We start from the raw sequence: 23,765 nt of genomic DNA, 5'->3' as shown, positions 1-23,765 counted from the left end.
TTGGTGGAATTGGCTTCTATGGAGTTGAGTAGGCCAGTGAAATTTTATGTTATTGAAAAAGAAAATTGCAGTTTAAATGCTGAGCACTGAGCAGTAAAGCTGCCTCAAGTAGTGTGACATGATCAAATCTCCTGATAGTAATGGTGACGATTGTCTTGCTTAGACGACTTCAAAGAACATGGCTTTTATGTCTGGTTATCTAGCACATGATAGTATATGTCTTTTATAACTCTTCATTAAAGTTGGATAGAGTATGTCTATGTTGATGTTGTTACCGGATATCTATTAATGAAATATTTTTAGGCTTAAATGACCAATTTGTCTCTGTAAGTTCGCAAGTTTTTGGTTTTCGTCCCTGTATATTTTTTTGCTTTAAAATAGTCTCTGAATGTGTAAATCCTTTTGGTTTTAGTCCCTAATATTAAGTGTCGTTTCAAAAATGATGACGTGGCAAATAGAGGTTGACATGACACTGTGTGACGTGGCAAACGAGGATGACATGTCAATGATGATGCACAATCATCCACTTAGAGGGACCAAATCTAAAAATAAAATTGTAGGGAGGGACCAAAACCAAAAAAAACGAAATTAAATTCAAAAACATATTTTTCTTTCTTTTTTCTCTAAACTCATAAATTGACTTATATTTCTATGAACCCATAAATTGCAAAGCATGTTTTAATGCATGCGATTTGAGAGATTCAAATGAAAAAAAGGACTAAAAATGAGTCATTTTATCTTAAAAGTTTGTGAATTTTTTGGTTGACATTTGAGGATATAATGGAACTCAAATTTTACAATATATATATAGTTGTTTGATTAAAAATTCATGTCAAATTTTGAAGATGGTGATTAGTAAATTAATATGGTCTTTTGATTAAATCAAAATAAATGGTGTATCAGGAAACTCAATTTTTTGTTGGTTAAAGAGTTTTATGGAATTTTAGGTTGGGGAGAAGAAGAATATATCATTTTAGTACATTCAACACAAATTTCTGGGTTTAGAAAAATATGAGCCCATTTTTAGGTTTAGAGAAAAAAGAAGAAAAATATGTTTTTGGCTTTAATTTCGTTTTTTGGTTTTGGTCCTTCTCTACAATTTGATTTTTGGATTTGGTTCCTCTAAGTGGATGACTGGGTATCATTATTGACACATCATCATCATTTGCCACGTCACACATTGCCACGTCAGCCTTTATTTGCCACGCCATCATTTTTGTAACATCACTTAACATTAGGGACTAAAACCAAATGGATTTGAACATTCGAGGACTATTTTAAAACAAAAAAGATACAGGGATGAAAACCAAAAACTCCTGAACTTACAAGGATGAATCGATCATTTAAGCCATATTTTTATATACCGAAAAATTAAGGGACTGTTTGATTTCTTTCTTGAAAACATTTTTTTTAAAATTAAAAACGAAAAAACTTAATTGGTAATTCAATTTTACAAGTGTTTTAAAAAATTCTTTTGTGTATTATCAGTTTTTAAAACTGAAAAAGTAAAACAGATTCAAAGAATTTTGTTTTTCTCTTTTTAAAAAAAGTTTTATAAAATACATTTTCAAAACTAAAAACGAGTTTCTGCTAAGGAATGTTTCTGCTAAGATGCTGTGCATGTGTTGGAGATACTTTTTGACTTTTTCCAGAACACTAATTTTGGGGTGGCAAACTTAAATGAGTCATTAATTTGTGCAAAAAACTGGCCATGAAGAGATTCTGGGATTCAGTGTTTGGAGTAGTTTTGAAGGACTTGGGGAGGAATAAAAATGATGTAGTCTTTTTTTATTTTTACAATATTTTTCATTTCTATTCCTCCTGTACTGGAATCAGAGCTTATGGTGATTCTCATTGTATTAAGGTTTGATTAGAGTAAATGTTTAAGAAGAATAGTTATTTAATCTGTCTCTTAAAGTGCTATTGCCATTTTGGTCAGGTACTCTTCTCATGGATAAGTGAGCAAGATTTAAAAAGCGGACACCACCACCAATTTACCAATCGATTTCCATTGCCCTATTTAAGACTTTCCTGGAAAATTTGCAAAGACAAGTTCTGGGTTTATTCAGGCAAGAACTGCATCGAAATCAATCAAGTGAAGAGCCTCCACCAAGGAATCACAGAACCCAACAAATAAACCGAGTACAAATTGCTTGCATTTTAACATCACTTTTATTATTAAGGAGTAAATAATGCTGAAGGCAACATCGCAAAAATGAACTTATAACATTGTGGCTAAAATATTACCACACACATGAGAAGAGGAGATGGATTCGAGGAGGGGAAATGAAAACGAAAAAGTTTACAAAATTCATTGTTATGATCATAACCATGGTCAGAAACAACACCACACAAACCCACTTGGGGTTGGTCGAGTGGTGTTGGCTTGGGCCCTTGGAGTATGCTCCTCTCAAGGTCTCAGGTTCGATTCCCACTGGTGCTAATTTCGGTGGGCCAAGTCCATACAGAGCAAAAAAACTCTGGCTTTAAATGGGGCCCCCGCAAGTGGGCGGTGGGATTGGTCCCCTTGGATTAGTCGGTCCTAAGGCCGGATACCAAGTTTTCAAAAAAAAAAAAAAGAAACAGCACCACACAGTTGTCAAAATCAAAATTCAAAATATAAGTAAGAAAATATGAAATTAAAATAGAACTTCATTTGGTCCCCCAAATAGAGAGTACAACATTAAACTGGGTGGGGGCCACTTTGTTTGTTGATATCTATCAGGTGTTTTTGTAGAAGTAGGAAGCATGGTTTTGTTGTTCCAGTCGCAAAGGACATCAACGTCTGCAGGAATCATGAACAAATAATATTGGAAAATAAAAAACAAAATATTCTAGCAGACTTCCTCTTCTTCCCAAACATCCCTTTTAAAGGGATTCCAAACCTCACCAATGTGTACACAGAATATAAGGAATATTGAGAAATGTTGAAGAAAGCATATAATCCATCTATAGTACACCAACGAAATATAAAAAAAAAAAAAAAAAAAAAACATCTGTATTAATAATACAGTATACATTTAGGAACAAGATCAGATGTTTTTATATAGTCATTCATGTTAAACCATCTTTTTCCCAATCTGTACAACGGTCATCATATTGAAGAAGGCAAAGACAGTATTTGGAGCATGCTAATAATGACAGACAATTTTACACTAGTTTCAAGTCAAGTAACAATTATAGAACCACCAAGGCAAGCATGAAAATTTTACCTTCAGATGCAAAACATATATATAAGTATATTATATACAAAACGATGAGTCTGATGCAAGAAGTTCCATCTGTTGAGTAAGATGGTCCATATGTTGTTTCTTGTCCATCTTTTCTTGTTGAATCTCCTTGTCTAATGACAATTCCTGGTCCTTAGTCAAACCATATCCTAGAGAGCAGCTACCTTTATCTTCATCTGTGTCACCAGTAAGTGGGCTTGGCCTAAAAAACAGTTCCCATAATTCATCATTGATTCCTGGAAGCTTAGAAATTTCATTTGCATCAGGAGAAAAAGCATCAGTTTCCAAGGACTGTGTCCCATTCAAAACAGCTGATAAGACGTCCAATTCCTTGCCATTCTCACTGATCTCACTGACAGACCCCACAAAATTTTGATCAGGATTGACGAAGCTGCTTTCTGTAGCCATCCCTTCAACTTTACCAAAATCCAAAACATTGTCTTGACAGTTATGTGCTGTTAATTCAGGAAACTCAGCTGCATTGACACAGTCAGTCAACACAGCAGGGGAAGATTGTACCTCAGACATGCTACTGGTCATACAACTAACAGGAAATTGAGATTCTACTGCCACAAACGACTGCCCAGAAATAGGTGGAACCTCAGAAAGCGTTACACCAGAAACTTGGGTGGAGGAACTACTGCTATCTAATGGAATGCCTGAAGGAATATCATCAATAAGGAATGCATCAAGGTTGTTAATGGACGAGTCCATCCTTGTAGAATTGTTCATTTGCAATATCTGGCTAAATAATGTTTTAGCAGCCTCATTAACCGAAGGCTGGTACTTGACAACACTTCCATCAAGAGGATTATGGTGATTCTTGGTGGCTAAATTATCTTCTTCCTGTCTCTGGAGCCGCCTCTTTTTAACTGCGGTAACATGTCTATTACTTTCACTCTGCTGCTGTGAAAACTGAGCCATGAATCCCGGACTATTCATGGCCTTTGCCAGGAACGACATCATCTGTTGCTGACGCTGCTCCATCACTTGCACACGTTGCCCAAAATTTTGCAATTGGTTATCGGTCGTTTGTTGTTGCTGTCTTAACCTAACAAGTTCCTGCATAAGAACATTCTTATCCCGTTTCAGTCTTTCAACCTCTTCGTCAATCCCAAACTTCCCCACTTCAACACATGACCCAACATGTGGGTTCTGCACCTTAGATGGTTGCTGACTATTACCATTTGCATGAGTAGATTTCCTCCTAGTGATAGTCTTCAACAATTGTTTTTGACCCCTTAAAAATCCTTCATGTGCAAATTCCCAGCGATCAGGGTCAACCTTTCTAAAACCCTGGTTATGAATAAAAAAGATGATTACATGAGTAGTATTAATAACGCAAGAAGAGGAGGGGGAACAACTAAAATATTATATTTCGCAAGTATATATATTACATAAAGGTAAATTATCGTAAACAACACTAGAACTAGTAGTGGATTGATAAGGTGGTTTGGGGGAAAAACATAGGGGTTGGAGTAACAAGGAGATCATGTGTCCAACTCCACCCAAGGGTCTATTTGGGAGGGGGATTTAGGAGGGGAGGACTTGTTAAGTTGTTTTTCTTTTCTAAATTATAAAAGCTATCAAATGTTCCTAAAAATGAATGAAGTGTGATTGAATTGTTATATGATCATATATCATGGTATTCTTTCAACTTTTAAAAAAAAAAAAACATTAAAATATAAATCTAGTCCTCCAAAGTCCTCGTCCCAAACAGACCCTACGCCCTTTCTTTCTTCAAAGCTCCCTCAGGTATTATTTCCTCTATTGAATCTCTTTTCATTAAATTTTTTTGGGGGGGTTGTGAGGATTCTAGGAAGATTTCTTGGGTTAGTTGGAAATCTGTTTGTTTGCGTAAGGAGTATGGAGGCTTGGGGGTTAGACAGTTGCGTGAGTTCAACATAGCGTTGCTGGGGAAGTGGTGTTGGAGGATGCTGGTGGATAGAGAGGGTTTGTGGTTTAGAGTGTTGGCAGCGAGGTATGGGATTGAGGGAGGTAGTCTTCGGGCGGGAGGTCAGAGAGGATCAGTGTGGTGGAGGGAGCTAGTGCGTATTAGGGAGGGTGTAGGCGAGCCAGGAGGCAGTTGGTTTAGGGAGCATGTCTCGAGGAGGGTGGGGGATGGGTCAGATACTCTTTTTTGGACAGACCCGTGGTTGGATGGGATTTCGTTGAGGGAGCGGTTTGGACGCCTTTTTGAGTTGGCTGTAACCAAATCTCGGTCGGTCGCAGATATGTTTGCTTTAGGGTGGGGGGCAGATGGGGGGGCGTGGGAGTGGCGGAGGAGTTTGTGGGTGTGGGAGGAGGAGATGTTGGGGGAGTGTCAGTCTTTACTTCTTGACATTTCTTTGCAGGATCAGGCTATTGACAGGTGGCAGTGGAGTCTTGACCCTGACACAGGTTATACGGTGGGGGGAGTTTATCAGCATTCTCAGGACGATGCGGATAACCTTATTTGGCATTCTCAGGTTCCTTTGAAGGTTTCCATCTTTGCTTGGCGTTTATTGCGGGACAGGTTGCCTACGAGAGCAAACCTGGTTACTCGCGGCGTTTTGTCTCCTACGGTTGCTACTTGTGTTTTTGGATGTGGAGTGACTGAGTCGGCTCATCATTTATTTCTATCATGTAGTATTTCTGGATCGCTTTGGGATTTAGTTCGCGCCTGGATTGGTATTTCTTTGGTGGATTCCACCTCTCTGCGTGATCATTTTGTCCAGTTTACGGCATCATCAGGTGGTTCTCGCGCGAGACGGTCTTTTTTGCAGCTTGTGTGGCTCGCTTGTGTTTGGGTGATATGGACAGAGAGAAATCATCGGTTGTTCAAAGGCTCAATAGGCACACCTCATATTTTATTGGACAAGATCAAGCTCTTCTCTTTCAGGTGGTTGAAGACGACGAACATCACGTTAGCTTTAAACTACCATAGCTGGTGGTCTAGTCCATTGTTGTGTTTGGGTCTTGTATGATTTTACTTTAATTGTATCTCTCTGACTCTCTTGTATTTTTATAGTCTATCTTGGTACGCCTTGTGCTGGGGAGGCTGTTAGTGTTAATATATATCATTTTGGCTTCTTCAAAAAAAACATTTTCTATTTTAAAAAAAAAAAAAAACCTGAACAATTATAGTGATTTTGACGACTAACTAACTAATCCCGAATAGGAGAGGAGACCTAGAATTCTATTTGATTACAGTCACTTTTCTACTTACCGTGAAAATTCTGTTCTAACATTTCCGGAAATGCTGCAAAAAGTTGCTGGTTTGAAACATTTCTTCCATGAAACTCTTAGAAATGTTTCCTATATCCAAATCTTAGAAAATATTCCTGGTACGACGATGGCATCAGCAGCATCATGGCAACAGTGGCAGCTAATTATATCCTTGCATTTACAATCGGAAATGCGTCCTGAACGTAATTTCTCTACACACTTGAGCTTCTAATTAAAACCACAGCTCCCTCTCCAATCGCCAAGTTACAATTACAATCACTGAACAGTTTATAAATAAATAAATAAATTCTATTAATCCGATTGCAAAACCTAATCAAATCGTCGTTAATCAATAAAGTTGATTTGAACTAAATCGGTTACCGTAAATAAATAGATCGAAAGTAAATGAACTTTGAAACCCTAAAATATAATAAGTAAAAAAAAAAAAAAAAAAAAAAAAAAAAAGGTGAAAATTGAGAGGTGAATGAAGAGAAGAACATACGTAGGTATTCAATTGCCTGACGAAGCTGGAGAAGTTGTTGTGCTTGAAATATTTGGGTAAGATGTGTTTGGAGAAATCGGCGGCACTGAAAACGACGAAGGAGTTGTCGTTTTTACCCCATGAAAGGATCGTGTTGGTTGAAGAATCATCAACCATATCGTAGGTTTTGCTCAAGAATGGCGTTATAACGTAATTCACGCTCCCAGCTGTCATATTCAATACACAGAAACGGCTGAAGTAAAGAAGAAGATGGAAGGAAAGTTAGATGATGAGAGTAAGAAGAACAGTGATGATGAAGGATACATATAACATAGACACTGACTTCAATACGGTCTTAATTTTTTATTTATTTTTAAGGAAAATGTTAACATGTGCACAAAGTGTACATGAAGCAAAAGTAGAAATAATATATTGAAATTTGTGTATTTAACTTTTTAAACATTAAATTTTTTTCGAACATTAAATGCAATTTTCTATATTTAGAAGCTTAACATGTGCCCTTTGTGCACATGTTAACATGACCTTATTTTTAATTCAATACGGTGTTAATTAATTATTCCCCTCCTCTAAAAAAAACCATGTGTTTTTAAACATATGTGTTGGTATATTATTGAATGTATGCGTAAAATCGATAATATATATAAATTAATTTAAAAGAAGGAAAGAACCTAAATGAAATACAAATTTATCAATTTGACTAGTATAACTTACCCGTGCTATCGCCCGGGTTAATGTTCTATGAAAAATATAGATCATTTTTTTTCACACATGAAAAATATGGATTATTAAAATTTTAATATTGTGATTTTTTTAATTATTTGTAAAATTAATTTTATATTTAATGTAATAGTTTATTTAAATATGATAAAAGATCCAAATTTTGGAGATTTTAAGGAGAAATGACATAATGGAGAGTGATACTCCACTCCTCGTTCCCAACTCACATGTTCATATATTTGTTCTTTTATTTTCATAAAAAAAAAATGTCATTATGCAAAAACTAATCTAACGGTTAATATATTTGTTCTTAATCGTCATCTCTCTCCTTTAGACATTTGTTTTCTTCAGGAGTATTTTATCTCATGTCCCCGTGTGAAAAAATTTCACATTTGAGAAGCAAAATGGGGCGATTTTAATTTTAATATTATTTATTTAAAAGTAATGAACAGTAGAATTGTTTGTCATTTGCTTGACACAAAAAAAAATTATATAATTTTTTTAAGCATGTCTCATTTGTTAATGTGCAAATTTTAAAAAGTGTATCTATTTGTTTTTATTTTTATTTGTTTATTTTACAGTGATGTATGGAGAATAAAAATAAAGTAAAATCATTGTTATTTTCTCTGCTTTCAATTGATATCGTATTTTTTATATAATAAAATCTACAAATGTATGTCTCACCCCGTGTAAGTTATTTTTTGCTTAATACCTCCATGTAGGTTTTTTTTTTATCAATACCCCCGTATTTTAATATTTTGTTTGGTACAAATCACTATGTATTTTTTTTATTAGAAAAACCACGTTAAGGTAAACCATAATTAAAAGAATAATAAAATGAAATAGAAAAATAATCTATGAAGTCAATTACTTCATTCCATTTATATTTCAGACAATGACACCTTTTTCTTTACTTGATAAGTATGAAGTTTAAGAATAATTTTTTTTAAGCATATCAATTTCTCAATTCCACATTTTTCCAATTCATTCTATAATATAGTCATTCGAGGAGTTTCTATTATTTTATCAGTGTATTTGTTAAATATCACATGAAAAATTAGAGAAATAAAAAAATAATGAGTAAAAAAATAGAGTACAACATTTATTTATAAATAATAGTAAAAAAACATTTATAAGCATGATTTAAATCCAATAAAAAATAATATGAACACCAATTCTTTTTTAATAAGTAAACATATGATTAAAAAAAATGACAATAAAATATAAAAAATATAAATAAATACTTAAAACTCTAACATCAATTGATAATACTTAATCCTAATTTGAATAACAAACAATGTTGTTCTTCCGTATATGGACCTGCAAATAAAGATTTATAACTCAAAATTAGTACAATTTTCTGATTGTAGAATTAAACTTGAATATTTTATCCACTCCTCTGTTCCCAATCCAGATGTTATTTATCCCTCGTAGTCATCTTCTTCACTCTCTGCAAGAATCCAAATAGTAAATAAAAGTTACAAAGATAGATCAATAATATTTTGGCTTCTTAAAAAGAAGTTTACAATTTCTACCAAAAAAAAAAAGTTTACAAAATATTATTGACTTTAGAGAAGAAAATGATTTCTCTTTTTTATGTTGAATCCTCTTGTTGTAGCCTAACACAAGTAAACAAAATACCTGCAAAGAAAAACAAATAAAATTTAAATTTCATTCCACTTGAGAGCAACAAAAGTTATATTGAACAAATAAATAAGAAATAACCAACAATAGCAATAGATTTTTTATTTTAAAAAAAAAAACCAACAATAGCAATAGAGATTAAAAAAAAGTAATTATTCTGTCAAAAAAAAAAAAAAGAAGAGTAGTGAAGGTGAGAAGAGAAGAGAAAATAGAGAAGAGGCGCTGAGACACTCAATGACTCTCACTCTTACATGTTGACTCGTATATATAGAAACTATAGTAGATTTTTGGTCCTTAATTTTTGAAATTTCCATCCATTTCAGCATTGATTTAATTTAATCAATATATATTCCAAAAATGAGTTGGTCAATAATCAAAAATTTCCATACGTAAATTTTCAATTGTATCAAAATATTAATATATAGACATTTGTTCATAAAACCTGATTGAGCAATTTCTATAAAAAAAACTCTTGTGGGATATATAAAAAAAAATATTATGTAAAAAAACTCCATAGTTTGGTATATATAAAATTTCATATATTATACTTTCACAAAAAAAATTCATGTATAATATTATGTATTATATTAATATATATATATATATATATATATATATATATATATATATATATATATATATATATATATATATATATATATATATATATATATATATATACACAAGAACATCGACCCGTGCGGTGCACGGGTCTGATTAACTGTAAGTTATATAATGATTAAATAAGATATGATAATTTCAATAATGTAAGGTATATGAAAAAAGTTGAATAACATTAAACGATAGTTCAACAATTATTTTGGAAAAATATTCATACAAAGAAAATTATGTTATATTACGGAAGACTTCCTTATAGACCACATTCGAAGTCTTAGTCGTATCTTCACCATATATTTTTAATCCTTTTCTAGAAGTAACTCTTGAAATTGCAACATACAACTGACCATGTGAAAACACTGGCGACAGAAGATATATCCCAACATGCTTTAAAGATTGTCCCCGACTCTTATTAATAGTCATCGCAAAAGAAATCATTATAGGAAATTGTCTCCGTTGAAATTTAAAAGGAATTCTCACGTCAGATGGTGTCAGAGAAAATCTAGGTATGAAAACCCGATCACCAATATTACTTCATGAAATAATTTTTCTTTCAAGAGCACGTTTTCCCAATCTCGTAATAATAAGTCTTGTACCATTGCATAATCCTAATTTTTGATTCAAATTCCTTAATAGCATAACTGGAACTACAACTTTAAGTCTCAACTTGTGATTTGGAAGTCCGGACGTAGAAATCATGTTCAAAAATTCGGGAGTATGAACATCATCCACTGTTTGACCGTCTACATTTTGTGTGAGTGGAGTATCATAACTCAATTATGTTTTTTCTTCACCAGGAATTAAATCCAACATATAATCATTTATTGTGTCGACTATTGAATTTTTAGGAGCTAGTATAACTCTATTTTGGAAATACGTTATATCGTTCATGTTTTGTAAAAGTTGGGGATATGTGTTTTCAACGATAGAAGCAAGATGATCAACTGAACTTGGAATCAACAAATCTGATGGAATGTCAAGTTCTAAATCATCGTCGTTGTCATCTCCAATTTATCCATCGCCAATACCCAAAACCCATTCAGAAAACAATCTTCTTTGTTCAACGTCTGCACTCGAAGCACCACCGAGAAGCCTCATGTTTTTACTCAATGTTAAAACTTCACAAAAATTCCAAAGAACTAAAGAATTAATAGTAGCATGAACAACTTCTGGCCTTGTACCTTTGGGTATTACTGGTAGAATTTGTCTAAAATCTCCGCCAAAAACAATAACTTTCCCACCGAAAGGAATGTGTTTATTTTTTTCATCGACAGACTTGAGAATATATTTTAAAGTTCGATCAACAGCTTCGAAACAGTGTTTGTGCATCATTGGTGCTTCATCCCATATAATGGGCTTTGCTTTTTGTATTAATAGCTCCAAAAGGCTTTTAGAAACTATGGTACATGTTGAAAACTCGTCAACATTTAGAGGAATACAAAACCTTGAATGTGTTGTTCTACCGCCAGGTATAAGCAATGCAGCGATCCCACTTGAGGCAACTGTTAAAACTATCTCACCTTTTGAGCGTAATGCGGCTGACATGACCCTCTAGATAAATGTCTTCCATGTACCGCCATAACGATAAAGAAAAAATACACCAGGTTTGTTTTCGTTAACTCTTGTCATGATTGTGCCATATACTTTACGTTGCTCTGAAGTCATAGTTAACATCAATCTAACATGTTCCTCAGCTAATGATTGTCTGTTATAATTCAATTCGTCGTTGTCATACCCCAATTTTTGACCTAAGATCCCGTTTCATTCACATTTTTTTCATATCTTTTGTCCGGGATATTCCTTTACTTTTTAAACAAAATTTCGGCAAAAAGGTATTTCAAAATACCTCATTTTCGTTTTGGTTCAAGTGTCCTTTCGTCATTTTTCTTAGTGTTAGTCTTTTATTTTTATTTTTTTTATTTTTATATCTTTAGTTCTATTATTACCATTATAATTATAATTATTATATTTATTATTATTATTATTATTATTATTTATTATCTTTTATTTACTAGTAAAAGGAATGTTGAATTGCTCATAAGCAAGCATTGTGATGATGTGGCATGCTTTAGAGAGCTTCTCATATCTATTTAAAATTTGTCCCACAATTTATTTTGTGTGTCCATTCATCCTCCAAAGTAATTATCTATATGTTACAATAATAATGACTCCCAATAATAATGAAAGAAAAAAAAGAAAAAAAAAAAGCTCAAATTACAAAAGAACAATGAATAGATATATGCTCTTTCATATTTTACACTACCAAACATAAAATATAAATCATGCATGCGTAAATATGATTTGCAATTTGCAAAATTTTACTTTAAATAAATAAACCAAATAAAAAAATTACTCCTCAAAAAAATTTCATGCTTGACAAAATAAATAAATAAATTTTATGAAAAAAAATACTTTAGTTATATTGTTTATTAATTAATTACTATTGTGCTATTATTTTTTTTAAAAAAAAAATTAACTTTGTCACACCAACTTTTAAACTACCATTCTTTCATATTCCTTAACTCTTATTCCTTAACTATGACAAATAAATTTATCATAAAATCCTTTAAACCTTCATCTTTTCTCATCCCTAACCATTGTGTGTATAAATATATGATTTTGTGCACAAATGATAAATGTTAATTTGTAGTGCAAATTTGAGTTTTCAGCATCACTTTTCCTCAATCAACTATTGGATGACATCTCTTCAATAGGTTCTTCATTTCTTCACAATTTATTAGTTTCTATATATATATATATCAACTTATTAATTATGTCACTCTTACATATTGTGTGAAAATTCTAGACATTCTTATTTTTATTGATATAATGTTTGTTTTCTAACTTTTTCCTTTTTTTTTTTATTTCTTAACGTAGATATGACAATTTTTTCATGTGAATTAGGATAAAAGAATAAAAGAGGGATCTCTATTTTTGTCTTTGTTGCATCTTTGATGCTCAAGAAAGTCGATGAAAAATGACAATTTATGTGAGTATATATCTTTGAGTGCATTTCCACTATGTTATGTTATTATTCATAATACAATTTTTTTTTTGGTACATTTCATAATACCATATTTATATGTACTAATTTTTTTTTTACAAACTAATTTTTTTTTTTGTTATTCATCTGTAGTAAAGTATGAAACAAGTTTGAAGACAATTTTTACTTACTACCCTACAACAATATCACTTATTTTTTTCAAGGAAAATATCACAAATTATTAAAACAACAAAACCATCATTTTAATTGTAACAAAAAAAAACCATTTTAATTTTGATATTACATATTCTTTGTGATAGAGCAGTTATTCATTTATATTCAATTAAATTTGTCTTTTGAAGTAACCGTGAAAATAAAACCACAAATCCACCTTAATTCATTTGTAAATTAGTTACAATAAGAAAAATGAATGTATGAGAAGATCAAGTTTCTTATAACAATAATAAATCATTAAAAAATTTGTGGTAAAAATTACTCTATAAGTATAAATTAGTCTATCAACTCTTATTGGTAAAAAATTTTGTGTGCTCATTCTTTATTGTTAAATATAACAAGTTATATATTAGTAATTGATGGTTATTATTGATTTGCACTAACAATAGTGATGTTGATTGATGAAATATATATATTTCTTGGTAATTTGATGATTATTATTGAATTACATTAACAATTTTTTTTCGTAATTATTTAAACAATCCACACTTCAATTACATAAAAAAAATTGGACGGAGGTAAACCTCGCAAAGAAAAAAAAACTAAAAAAAAAAATTAAGCAATTAAAAAAAGGTAAACTGGACAATAAACTAAAAAATCCTCACAAATAAAAGTTGAGATAAAATTTCACCAAGTAAGAGTTTGAGAGGAAAAAAGGTTAATATATCAACACAAATATTGTATTATTGTTAAATATAAGTTATGTTTAATTACATAGAGTAGAATAAGCGGCTATGTTATTTGGTACATACTTTCAAAGAATGTGATCAAATGATGAAAAAGGAAAAACTAATATCTATGAATCACATTATATTCTATAATTGAAACTTATTTCAATCTTTCTCACGAGCAATATTGTTAGCAAACCGCCTCTAACTCTTTTTGAAAATAATATGAAATACACCGTAGTAAAAAAGCAAAGCAACTTATGACTGCTCCACTACGATCCATAAAAAGAAAATATGATGCATCTCTTCAAACTTATGAGATATATTAGTTTTTCCTTTTATTTATTATTTTATACGAACACACTTAAATTTTTAATTTTATTTTATACGACTACACTATTAGAATAAAATATGATACATCTCTTCAAACTTATGAGATATTATAAGAGACTCACTAAAAATTATATTCATTGTGTCCTTAATCTACAATATAAAATCTCATTTTCCCAAACAACTTTCTTATTTTTAATATAACAGAATTACAACTAAATCATGTTACTATAATTTAAATATATATGTCATTATACTTATCATAATTATTATTTTTCATTTCTAATAATATATTTTAAGTATGTTCTAATCAAACCTGCATGCATTCATTTGCAATTTCTTTGGTAGTTAAAATAAACTCCACCAAGTGAAAGTTTGACGTAAAATTTTAAAAGAAGTCAATATATCAGCACCAAAATTTTATTTTCATAAAATATAAGAAAACATAAATTGGATGGAAGACAATAAGTCGTTTTGCTATTTTATACATAATTTCATGGAATATAAGCAAAAGATGAAAAAGACAAAACTACCATACATATATATATATATATATATATATATATATATATATATATATATATATATATATATAAATATAAAAAGAATAATATTAGCAACACACTCTTTAACAAACACACTCCAACACACTCTCTTTTATTGGTTGAAATTCACATGGGTCCCATAAAAAATGTGGACCCATATAACTTTTATGGGACCCATATAAATTTTAACCAATAAAAGAGAGTGTGTTAGAGTGTGTTTGTCATTGGAGTGTGTTGCTAGCACTCCTCATATAAAAATCATATTCTATAAGTTGAGTTTGATTTTTTCTTTCTCATAAACAATATTTTTAGCAAGGATGACTCCTGCTATAATTCTTATTGAAAAGAATAAAAAATATACCAAAATAAAAAAAAAAACTTGCGAGTGCACTAATGAGACCCATAAAAAAATTAAATTAAAATTACACAATTAAGATACAATATAATACATCTTTTCGCACTTATAAATAGTATAAGAGATCATTTTTTTGATGGAATATTATAAGAGATCATTAAAAACTATATTAATTGTCTTTAAAATATATTTTTCAGCAAAAATATATATAAAAATAAAAAATCAATTATATAAACCAATACAAAATTTCATATTTTCAAATAACCCTCTTATTTTTAATATAAATTAATATTAAATCTATCTATTTCACTATATTTTAAAATACTATCAATCATTGAATTATATATAATGATATTTATCATAATTATTATTTTTCATTTATGAAAATATTTTAAATGTGTATTTTAATCGGGGTTTATTTCTAGTTATTATTAAAAATAAAAAACATATAAAAGAGAATCCTTTTTATTATTATTTATTATTATTGGTATTATTATAATGAAAAAAAAAAATCAAAAGGAAAAAGCAGAACACTGTAGCAGCAGTGCACGCCTCCTCCCCATGTTTTCAGCTTCCTTCTTTTCATAACTGCTTTCACAAAAATCAAGTTTAACTTTCACCAATTCTACTAAGCAAAAGTAGATCCTCATCTTTCCCTTTAACTCTGCAAATCTACTTCTTTGGCCAAAATAAACAAAAGTCCAGTTTATAATTTTATCTCTTGGACAAAGATTGATCAATTGATCTATAAATATAGAACCAGAAATCAATCAAGGGAGGGGAAGAAAAAAAAAGCACAGCCGCAACCTGCAAAACAACAAAACCCTAATTTTTTCATTACCACAGAAATTAAAAAACCCATAAAAAAACTTCAATCCATTCATTCATAAAGCTTCTAAACCATTTCAGAAGCTTGAATCACTCAAAAAAAACACAGCCATTAAAACCCCACCATCTTCCATCAATAAAACCAAACGAAAACAAAAACACAGAAACCGAAAGAAAGAGGAAGGAAAAAAAACTTTGAAAACTGCCTCCGATCTACGTTTGGGTGAGGATTCTAAACTTTTTATGCTTATTATCGTATTCTAGGGGTTGAATAAGGGGGGTTTTAGTGAAACCTTTTTCTTTTTTGGTTGTTTTGGGTTTCCGACACGGCGGCGCCGCAGTCTGGCCCGACGGCCGCCGCGCCGGCGTCGGGTTAGAGAACAAACCCTAGCAGAGCGCTGAGAGGAAGAGAGAAGTTGAAAGAAAAATGAAAGAATGGAACGGTTTCCTCTGATAATATTGCTATTTATAGCAAAATTATTTTTTCTAAAAAACGTTTTAATATTTGGTTTTAATACATGTTAGTGAGTTTGTAATCTCAACAGCGCCCGCAGCCCAGTTGGCTGAAGCTCGTACCCTGGAGAGAGAGGGGACGGGTTCGAACCTCCCCCTGTTGTTTTTTCACCATTTGTTTTTTCCTTTTTTTCGTTTTTTTGTTTTTTTTTTGTGGATTTGCTGATTGGGCCTTAAGCCCAGATCTACTATCAGCACCCCCTATGTTGCTGTTTACCCCTCCCTGCCTTATTTTTTTTTTTATGCCATTTAATTTATTTGTCATTTATTTATACCTTATATGTCATGATTAATATTGCCAAAAATATGTCATGTTTCTTGATGATATTTATTATTTTTGTTTAAGTGAAAAATGCAAAATATATGCCATGTTTTTTATTTTATTGCTTTATTAGTTTGTTTGAACATGAAAAATGCAAAAAAATATGTGTTGTATGATTATTTTTTTTTATCCAAGGGAATAAATATTTTTTCGTTAACCTAGCGTTACATTTTTTTACTCGTCCCTTTAAAATAAAAAGTTTTGTTCTAAAGAGAATTTGAAATGGAGTGGTTGGACGGATGACTTTCCACTCCCCGGTTACTTTGGATTTCTTGCCGGATGGCTTGCGGTCTGAGTAATCGACGCTAAAAAATAATACCCTTTTTTAAAATAATGATAATACCCTTTTTCATATAACAAAACAAAAATTTTCAAATAAATAAAAAAATACTTTTCAAAAAGAATCTTTTTCTAATAAACCTCGACTTTCGTCGAGAGACTTTTTCCAACTCTCTTTTTTTAAATAAATGCCTTAATACACTTAAGCATGTTTAAAGATTTTTTTCAAAAGAGACTAAAAAATATAAAAACAAATTCAAACTCTTTTTTGCCGCTTGGCTTTTAGTTTTAAAACATTTTCCCAAAAAAGTTTAGACGTGAGTCATCTCTATGGTCGAGAATCCTAATATTCCCCAAACAATGAAAAGTTTGATTTCTTCTTCATCTAGGAGAGTTAGTGGCATACTCGATGATGAATTCCGAGTGAGAGCCCTTCCCTATTATGAATTAAAAATCCCTTTTTTAGCATGTTTGTGGTGGATTAAAAAGAGTTTAAAACTTAAGATGACAACTCGTCTTTCCACCTAAAAAAAATAACCAAACAAACCATTTTACAATTTTTACCCCGAACTACGGGATTTTGATCCTTAACGGGTACGTAGTGCAAGAGACCTTGCGTCTTCCCAAATCAAAATTAATAAAATACATATTTTCTTTTGTTTCTCATTATCCCAATTATTTATAAACAATTATTTACAAGCAAATCCCTTTTAGCACAAAATACACATAGCACAAGAGGTTCCCGTAGAGTACTACGGATACAAAGAGTGCTAATACCTTCCTTTTGTATAACTAACCCCCGAACCTTTTAATCTCTAAAAATTTAATTTTGGTTTTATTCGATCTTTTTCCCTTCCCTTGGATAAATTAAAGTTCGGTGGTGAATCATTTTTTGAGAACCAAAGCTAACCAATAGCTTGCCGTCCAAAAATCACCGCGACAGTCGCGTATTAAACTGTTTTGTATATCATGAACTAATAATGTGTCTGCTCTAGGCATTGGAGGATAATCTTTTAAACTCTTCCCACAACTACGTAACATCATCTCAATATCTGGTAGTGCATATTATATTAATTGATCATCGGTTAATATTAAATCTGCAATGTTAAAATCAAAATAATGAATGTGATTAGTGACATGACTATGGTTGCGTTTGGTTGTATTGCAAAAAAAATTGATTTAGCAGAATTGAGTTTGATAATAACTTTCCAAATCACACATGATAATAACTTTCCAAATCTCACATGATAATTATTCTCTAAATTTATGATCCGGTAGAAAAAAATCATTGATCAGGAAAGACATAAAAATATTTCGTGATGAATAATATAGTCAACAATAATTTTGATATGATATACTTTTAAAATTGATGGTGCTTATCAATTATTGCACATAATTTTAATCACAATTGGTATACTTGCCATAGTGGTTGGAAATATTGCTTTGCACTAAAGGGTTGCGGGTTCAAATCCTAATCAAGACAAAATTGTATTATTTTTTAATAAAAATTGCAAGATAAAATGGAGGGAAAACAAGGAAAACAAATTAGGGTTTAGGATTTGCTTGTGTATACAAGCTTATAATATAAAAGATGTGAATTTGTGTGTTATATGTCCTTAATTAGTGGAGATCCACTTACCAAAAAATAAAATAAAATTAGTGGAGATCCATGTACCACCCCAATTTTTATTAGTGTTAATTTTACTAGTATTTGTGTTTGATTAATTTCATTTGATGTGAATTTGTGTGTTTGTATGAAGGAGAGGGTATAGGATGTTAAAAGGAGGTGTTTTGGAAGCAAAACAGTAGCATGGAGGGGTTGCAACTGGTGCGGGACACCATTCCATTTTGTGCGGCGCGCAAAGCCCTTGGTGCGCGCGGCGCACAAAGCCCTTGGTGCGCGCGGCGCGCAAAGCCCTTGGTGCGCGGCGCATTAGCGTGCTATTGCATGCATGGTTTTCTACTTTCTGGCGCGAGGCGTGTTGATTTGTTTGTTTGGGCGCATGAGGCAAGTGGGCTGGCGAGGCACGTTGTTTCACTTAGGGGTATAAATAATTAAGATAATTTCTCTTTAGGCCCCCCACGATTCTTTTACACCCCCTTAAATCCCATTTTGCTCTTCCAAAATGTGAAAAAAATTTGTCAGCAAATTCGGGTTTTACAAATCGAAGGAATTAGAAATTCGGTTTCTAAAACCCACTCGCTTCCTGATTCGGTTTCTGTAAACCGAAGTTAGCCTATGTAGAAAATGTTGGATATTTTGATCTTATAATTTATTTTAAAGTTATTTAAAATAATTTTATATATTGTTTTAAATAAATTAATAGTATTATTGATGATTTGTTAAATGTGATTTTTTACTTAGTCAAAGACACGTTTTTCTTTTAATTGAATTTATATGGTTTTAATCCTATTTATTAGGATTTGTCTGTTATGCTTGCAACAATATACAGATGTATGTGGCATTAAGAAATAAAAGGGGAATACGGTGCATACACATGTTTGATCTCCTCACAAAGAGGCTTGGTTCATATATAGAGATTGGAACGTGGCTTAAGGGAGTGAGAGAGGGAATATACATGGGCACATACAATCAGCTAATTTTATTCTTTCCAATAAAAATTGAGGTGTATCTTCCTGGATTACGTTATCGGTGTCTAATAATATTTTGTTAGTTCTGTCACCTCGGACATGATTCATATCCGGGAAGGTCCTGTTGAATCCTGGGGATTTGCACTTATGAGGCGGATAAATCCTTAAGGACAGTGCGATCAGCACGCCTCAGGTATTGTATCACGGTTTGATAGTTTGCAGGTCGTTCATCATTTGTGATATCGTGGTTGCATACTTCACGGTTGCCGACATCAATTACCGCAATTAGAAGATAAGTTCTTATGAACTCTATTTTAATTTATTCTCTATAATATTTATTGAATTACTTAAATTAATATATGGTTGAATATTGTGATTAGGTCCAATTTTTACAACAATCTTAAGGATTTATCATGTTTTGTGATCTAATTCTCAAAGCAGTCTCCGCGATTCATATCTGGTAAAAGCTAGGAAATTAAATGGCATGGTGATTGGCATTCAACGATAATGTAAAGACAAGAAAGAAACTTTGGGTTACTTTACTTTTGAAACTGAGTATATAATTGTAAGAAGCACAAGTATGTTCATATCATATTTTGATGAATTAGACTTTAAAACAGTAATGACTATAAAAGTGGTATTGTTTATGTATATGATGCTTATCATGTGTTTAGAATAATGTTTTACAAACGTCATTCAATGACATGAGTTACGGTGGTTAAAAATTGCTATACATGTAATATGTGCATTTAGAGAACGAATAAACTAACATGTAATATGTGCATTTAGAGAACGAATAAACTAACTTGTGTAGCATCATATCCAGTGCAATTATAAAGTCTTATAATGAGGTACATATACTTATATTTTTGAGACTGTGTTACCATTAAATATTTTATTGAGAAGCTTTATGAAATGTTTATATATTTATAATGAGTGCTATAGTAGTATAATACTACTGGAATGTAATATTGAGGGACTTTTATAAAAAAAAAATAGAAACTGAATAAATTATTTAGTACTCCTTATAATTTTAATAATTGATTGAAGCAAACTGAGGAGATACTTTGTTGAGAAATTTCATGATATTGAGATATTTATAGAGATACTTATGTGATAAAAATGTTGTCGCTTAGAAATATTCTAAGTAAACCTGTACATGATTATGATTCATGAAATATTTTTGAGATACCATAAACTATAATATGGTATATTGGGATTATCCATTGTATTAAAATAATACAATGATGTTTAGTGAAATTGTGGATTATCCATTGTATTAAAATAATACAATGATGTATAGTAAATTTGTTTATGAGAAATATATCTCTATGCGGAATTATAAATTGTTCCAATTATGGGGACACTGTCACTTGAGAAATCATTTGAGTAGACCTGAATAAAAATCCACCTATGTTACCAAATGTGGGGGTGGTGTCACTTGATAGTCTTTCAAGTAGACCTGATGAATTATATTATGAATGTCGATTTGACAATATGTGTTATATTATTTATAGTGGATGAGCCATTGTATTTGTTGGATATTTGAATTGGCTTAATTTTGCTAAAACAAATATACTAACAAGATGTTGGAAAACATGTTACAACATCATATTTATTAAAGGAAATCTCGCGCATTTATGAGAGCATCTGTTATATATGGAAATCCACTTAAAGAGCACGTTTAATGGAGATTTGATCTGATCAGGAATTTTAAGGATAAGATAAGTCTTAATGGTACAACGGTATGATCACACTTATCCTAGAAAGTCCCTTAAACACTTTTGGAAAGTTTCTATACATTCTTGATGAAGATCAAAAGAGAATCAGATCACCCTTTATGACCCTCAAGGAGCGTCCTATTGATTGTGAAGCAAGAGGAGCGTGCTAGATCATTATATATACGAAGACCAAGCTCAAGACTAAGTATCTCATTGAAAAGTATTAGTTACACATATTGAGTCTTTGTTGAGTCTTTTATTGTCTGATTGTAATTCTTGCTTGTGGATTCTATAACACGAGTTAAGAAATATAAACAACTACAACAGGCCAAAATTGGCCAAAAACCATATAAACGACTACAAACACTAAAATTGGCCGATTTTATTGTTTGTAGTCGTTTTTATGGTTTTTGGCCTATTTTAGGGTCGATATTTGGGATTTTGGTCAATTTTAGTGTTTGTAGTCGTTTTTATAGTTTTTGACCTATTTTAGGTCGTTACAAACACTAAAATTGGCAAAAAACCATAAAAACGACCCTAAAATAAGCCAAAAACATTAAAAACCACTACACTAAAATAGGCCAAAACCATAAAAACGACTACAAATACTAAAATTGGCCAAAAATCATAAAAACGACTACAACAACTAAAATTGGCCAAAATCCCAAATATCAACCCTAAAATAGGCCAAAAACCATAAAAACGACTACAAACACTAAAATTGGCCAAAAACCATAAAAATGTCTACAAACACTAAAATTGGCCAAAAACTATAAACGACCCTAAAATAGGCCAAAAAACATAAAAACGACTACAAAAACCATAATTTGGCCAAAAACCATAAAAACGACTACAAACACTAAAATTGGCCAAACACCATATAAACGACCTAAAATAGGTCAAAAACCATAATTTGGCTAAAAATCATAAAAATGACTACAAACACTAAAATTGGCCAAAAACCATAAAAACGACCCTAAAACAGGCCAAAAAACATAAAAACGACTACAAACACTAAAATTGGCCAAAAACCATAAAAACGACTACAATTTAGTGTTTGTAGTCGATTTTATGGTTTTTGGCCTATTTTACACTAAAATTGCCCAAAAACTATAAAAACGACCCTAAAATAGGCCAAAAACCATAAAAACGTCTACAAACACTAAAATTATATTTTTTTGGCAAAAATCATAAAAACAAATTGGCCAATTTTGGTGTTTGTAGTCGTTTTTATGGTTTTTGGCCTATTTTAGTGTAGTGGTTTTTAATGTTTTTGGCCTATTTTAGTGTCGATATTTGGGATTTTGGCGAAAAAACCCTAAAATTTAGTGTTTGTAGTTGTTTTTTATGGGTATAAACGACCCTAAAATAGGTCTAAAACCATAATTTGGCCAATTTTAGTATTTGTAGTCATTTTTGTAGTTTTTGGCCAATTTTACTGTTTGTAGACATTTTTATGGTTTTTGGTCAATTTTGGTGTTTGTAGTCGTTTTTATGGTTTTTGGCCTATTTTAGTGTAGTGGTTTTTAATGTTTTTGGCCTATTTTAGGGTCGATATTTGGGATTTTGGCCAATTTAAGTGTTTGTAGTCATTTTTATGGTTTTTGGCCAAATTGGTGTTTGTAGTCGTTTTTATGATTTTTGGCCTATTTTAGGGTCGATATTTGGGATTTTGGCCAATTTTAGTGTTTGTAGACATTTTTATGGTTTTTGGCCAATTTTAGTGTTTGTAGTCGTTTTTATGTTTTTTGGCCTATTTTTGGGTCGATATTTGGGATTTTGGCCAATTTTAGTGTTTGTAGTGGTTTTAAAGTTTTTGGCCTATTTTAGGGTCGTTCTTTAGTTTTTGGCCAATTTAAGTGTTTGTAGTCGTTTTTATGGTTTTTGGCCAATTTTAGTGTTTGTAGTCGTTTTTATGTTTTTTGGCCTATTTTTGGGTCGTTTTTATAGTTTTTGGGCAACAAACACTAAAATTGTCCAAAAACTATAAAAACGACCGTAAAATAGGCCAAAAAACATAAAAACGAATACAAACAATAAAATAGGCCAAAAAACATAAAAACGACTACAAACACTAAAATTGCCCAAAAACTATAAAAACGACCCTAAAATAGGCCAAAAATCATTAAAAACCACTACACTAAAATAGGCTAAAAACCATAAAAACGACTACAAATACTAAAATTGACCAAAATCCATAAAAATGACTACAAACACTAAAATTGGCTAAAAACCATAAAAACGACTACAAACTCTAAAATAGGCCAAAACCCATAAAAAACAACTACAAACACTAAAATTGGCCAAAACGACTACAAACACTAAAATTGCCCAAAAACTATAAAAACGACCCTAAAATAGGCCAAAAACCATAAAAACGACTACAAACACTAAAATTGCCCAAAAACTATAAAAACGACCCTAAAATAGGCTAAAAACCATAAAAACGACTACAAACAATAAAATAGGCCAAAAAC

The 23,765-nt window shown here is 31.3% G+C and overlaps 1 protein-coding gene and 1 pseudogene across 2 annotated transcripts; both read right to left on the bottom strand.

Annotated features, from left to right (window-relative positions):
- Nucleotides 1-2,596: 2,596 nt before the first annotated feature.
- LOC123914099 (heat stress transcription factor A-1b) lies at nucleotides 2,597-7,264 on the bottom strand. Of its 2 annotated transcripts, XM_045965097.1 has the most exons (3): nucleotides 6,940-7,255; nucleotides 3,213-4,526; nucleotides 2,597-2,785 (listed from the first exon to the last, which is right to left on the bottom strand). In XM_045965097.1, exons 1-2 carry the CDS (start codon nucleotides 7,150-7,152, stop codon nucleotides 3,243-3,245), a joined length of 1,497 nt encoding a protein of 498 aa, XP_045821053.1. In that variant the 5' UTR covers nucleotides 7,153-7,255; the 3' UTR covers nucleotides 2,597-2,785; nucleotides 3,213-3,242. The 2 variants fall into 2 exon arrangements, with proteins under 2 accessions (XP_045821053.1, XP_045821052.1); XM_045965096.1 differs by having other exon boundaries at nucleotides 2,597-4,526; nucleotides 6,940-7,264.
- A 2,894-nt stretch (nucleotides 7,265-10,158) lies between these two features.
- On the bottom strand, nucleotides 10,159-10,788 carry LOC123916395 (annotated as a pseudogene).
- Between the last annotated feature and the right edge of the window lie 12,977 nt (nucleotides 10,789-23,765).

Source organism: Trifolium pratense, linkage group LG3, assembly GCF_020283565.1.
Source record: "Trifolium pratense cultivar HEN17-A07 linkage group LG3, ARS_RC_1.1, whole genome shotgun sequence".
In the NCBI taxonomy this organism is placed as follows: Eukaryota; Viridiplantae; Streptophyta; class Magnoliopsida; order Fabales; family Fabaceae; genus Trifolium; species Trifolium pratense.
The sequence above is the reverse complement of the archived record's forward strand: the minus strand, read 5'-3'. Positions and strand labels throughout refer to the sequence as shown.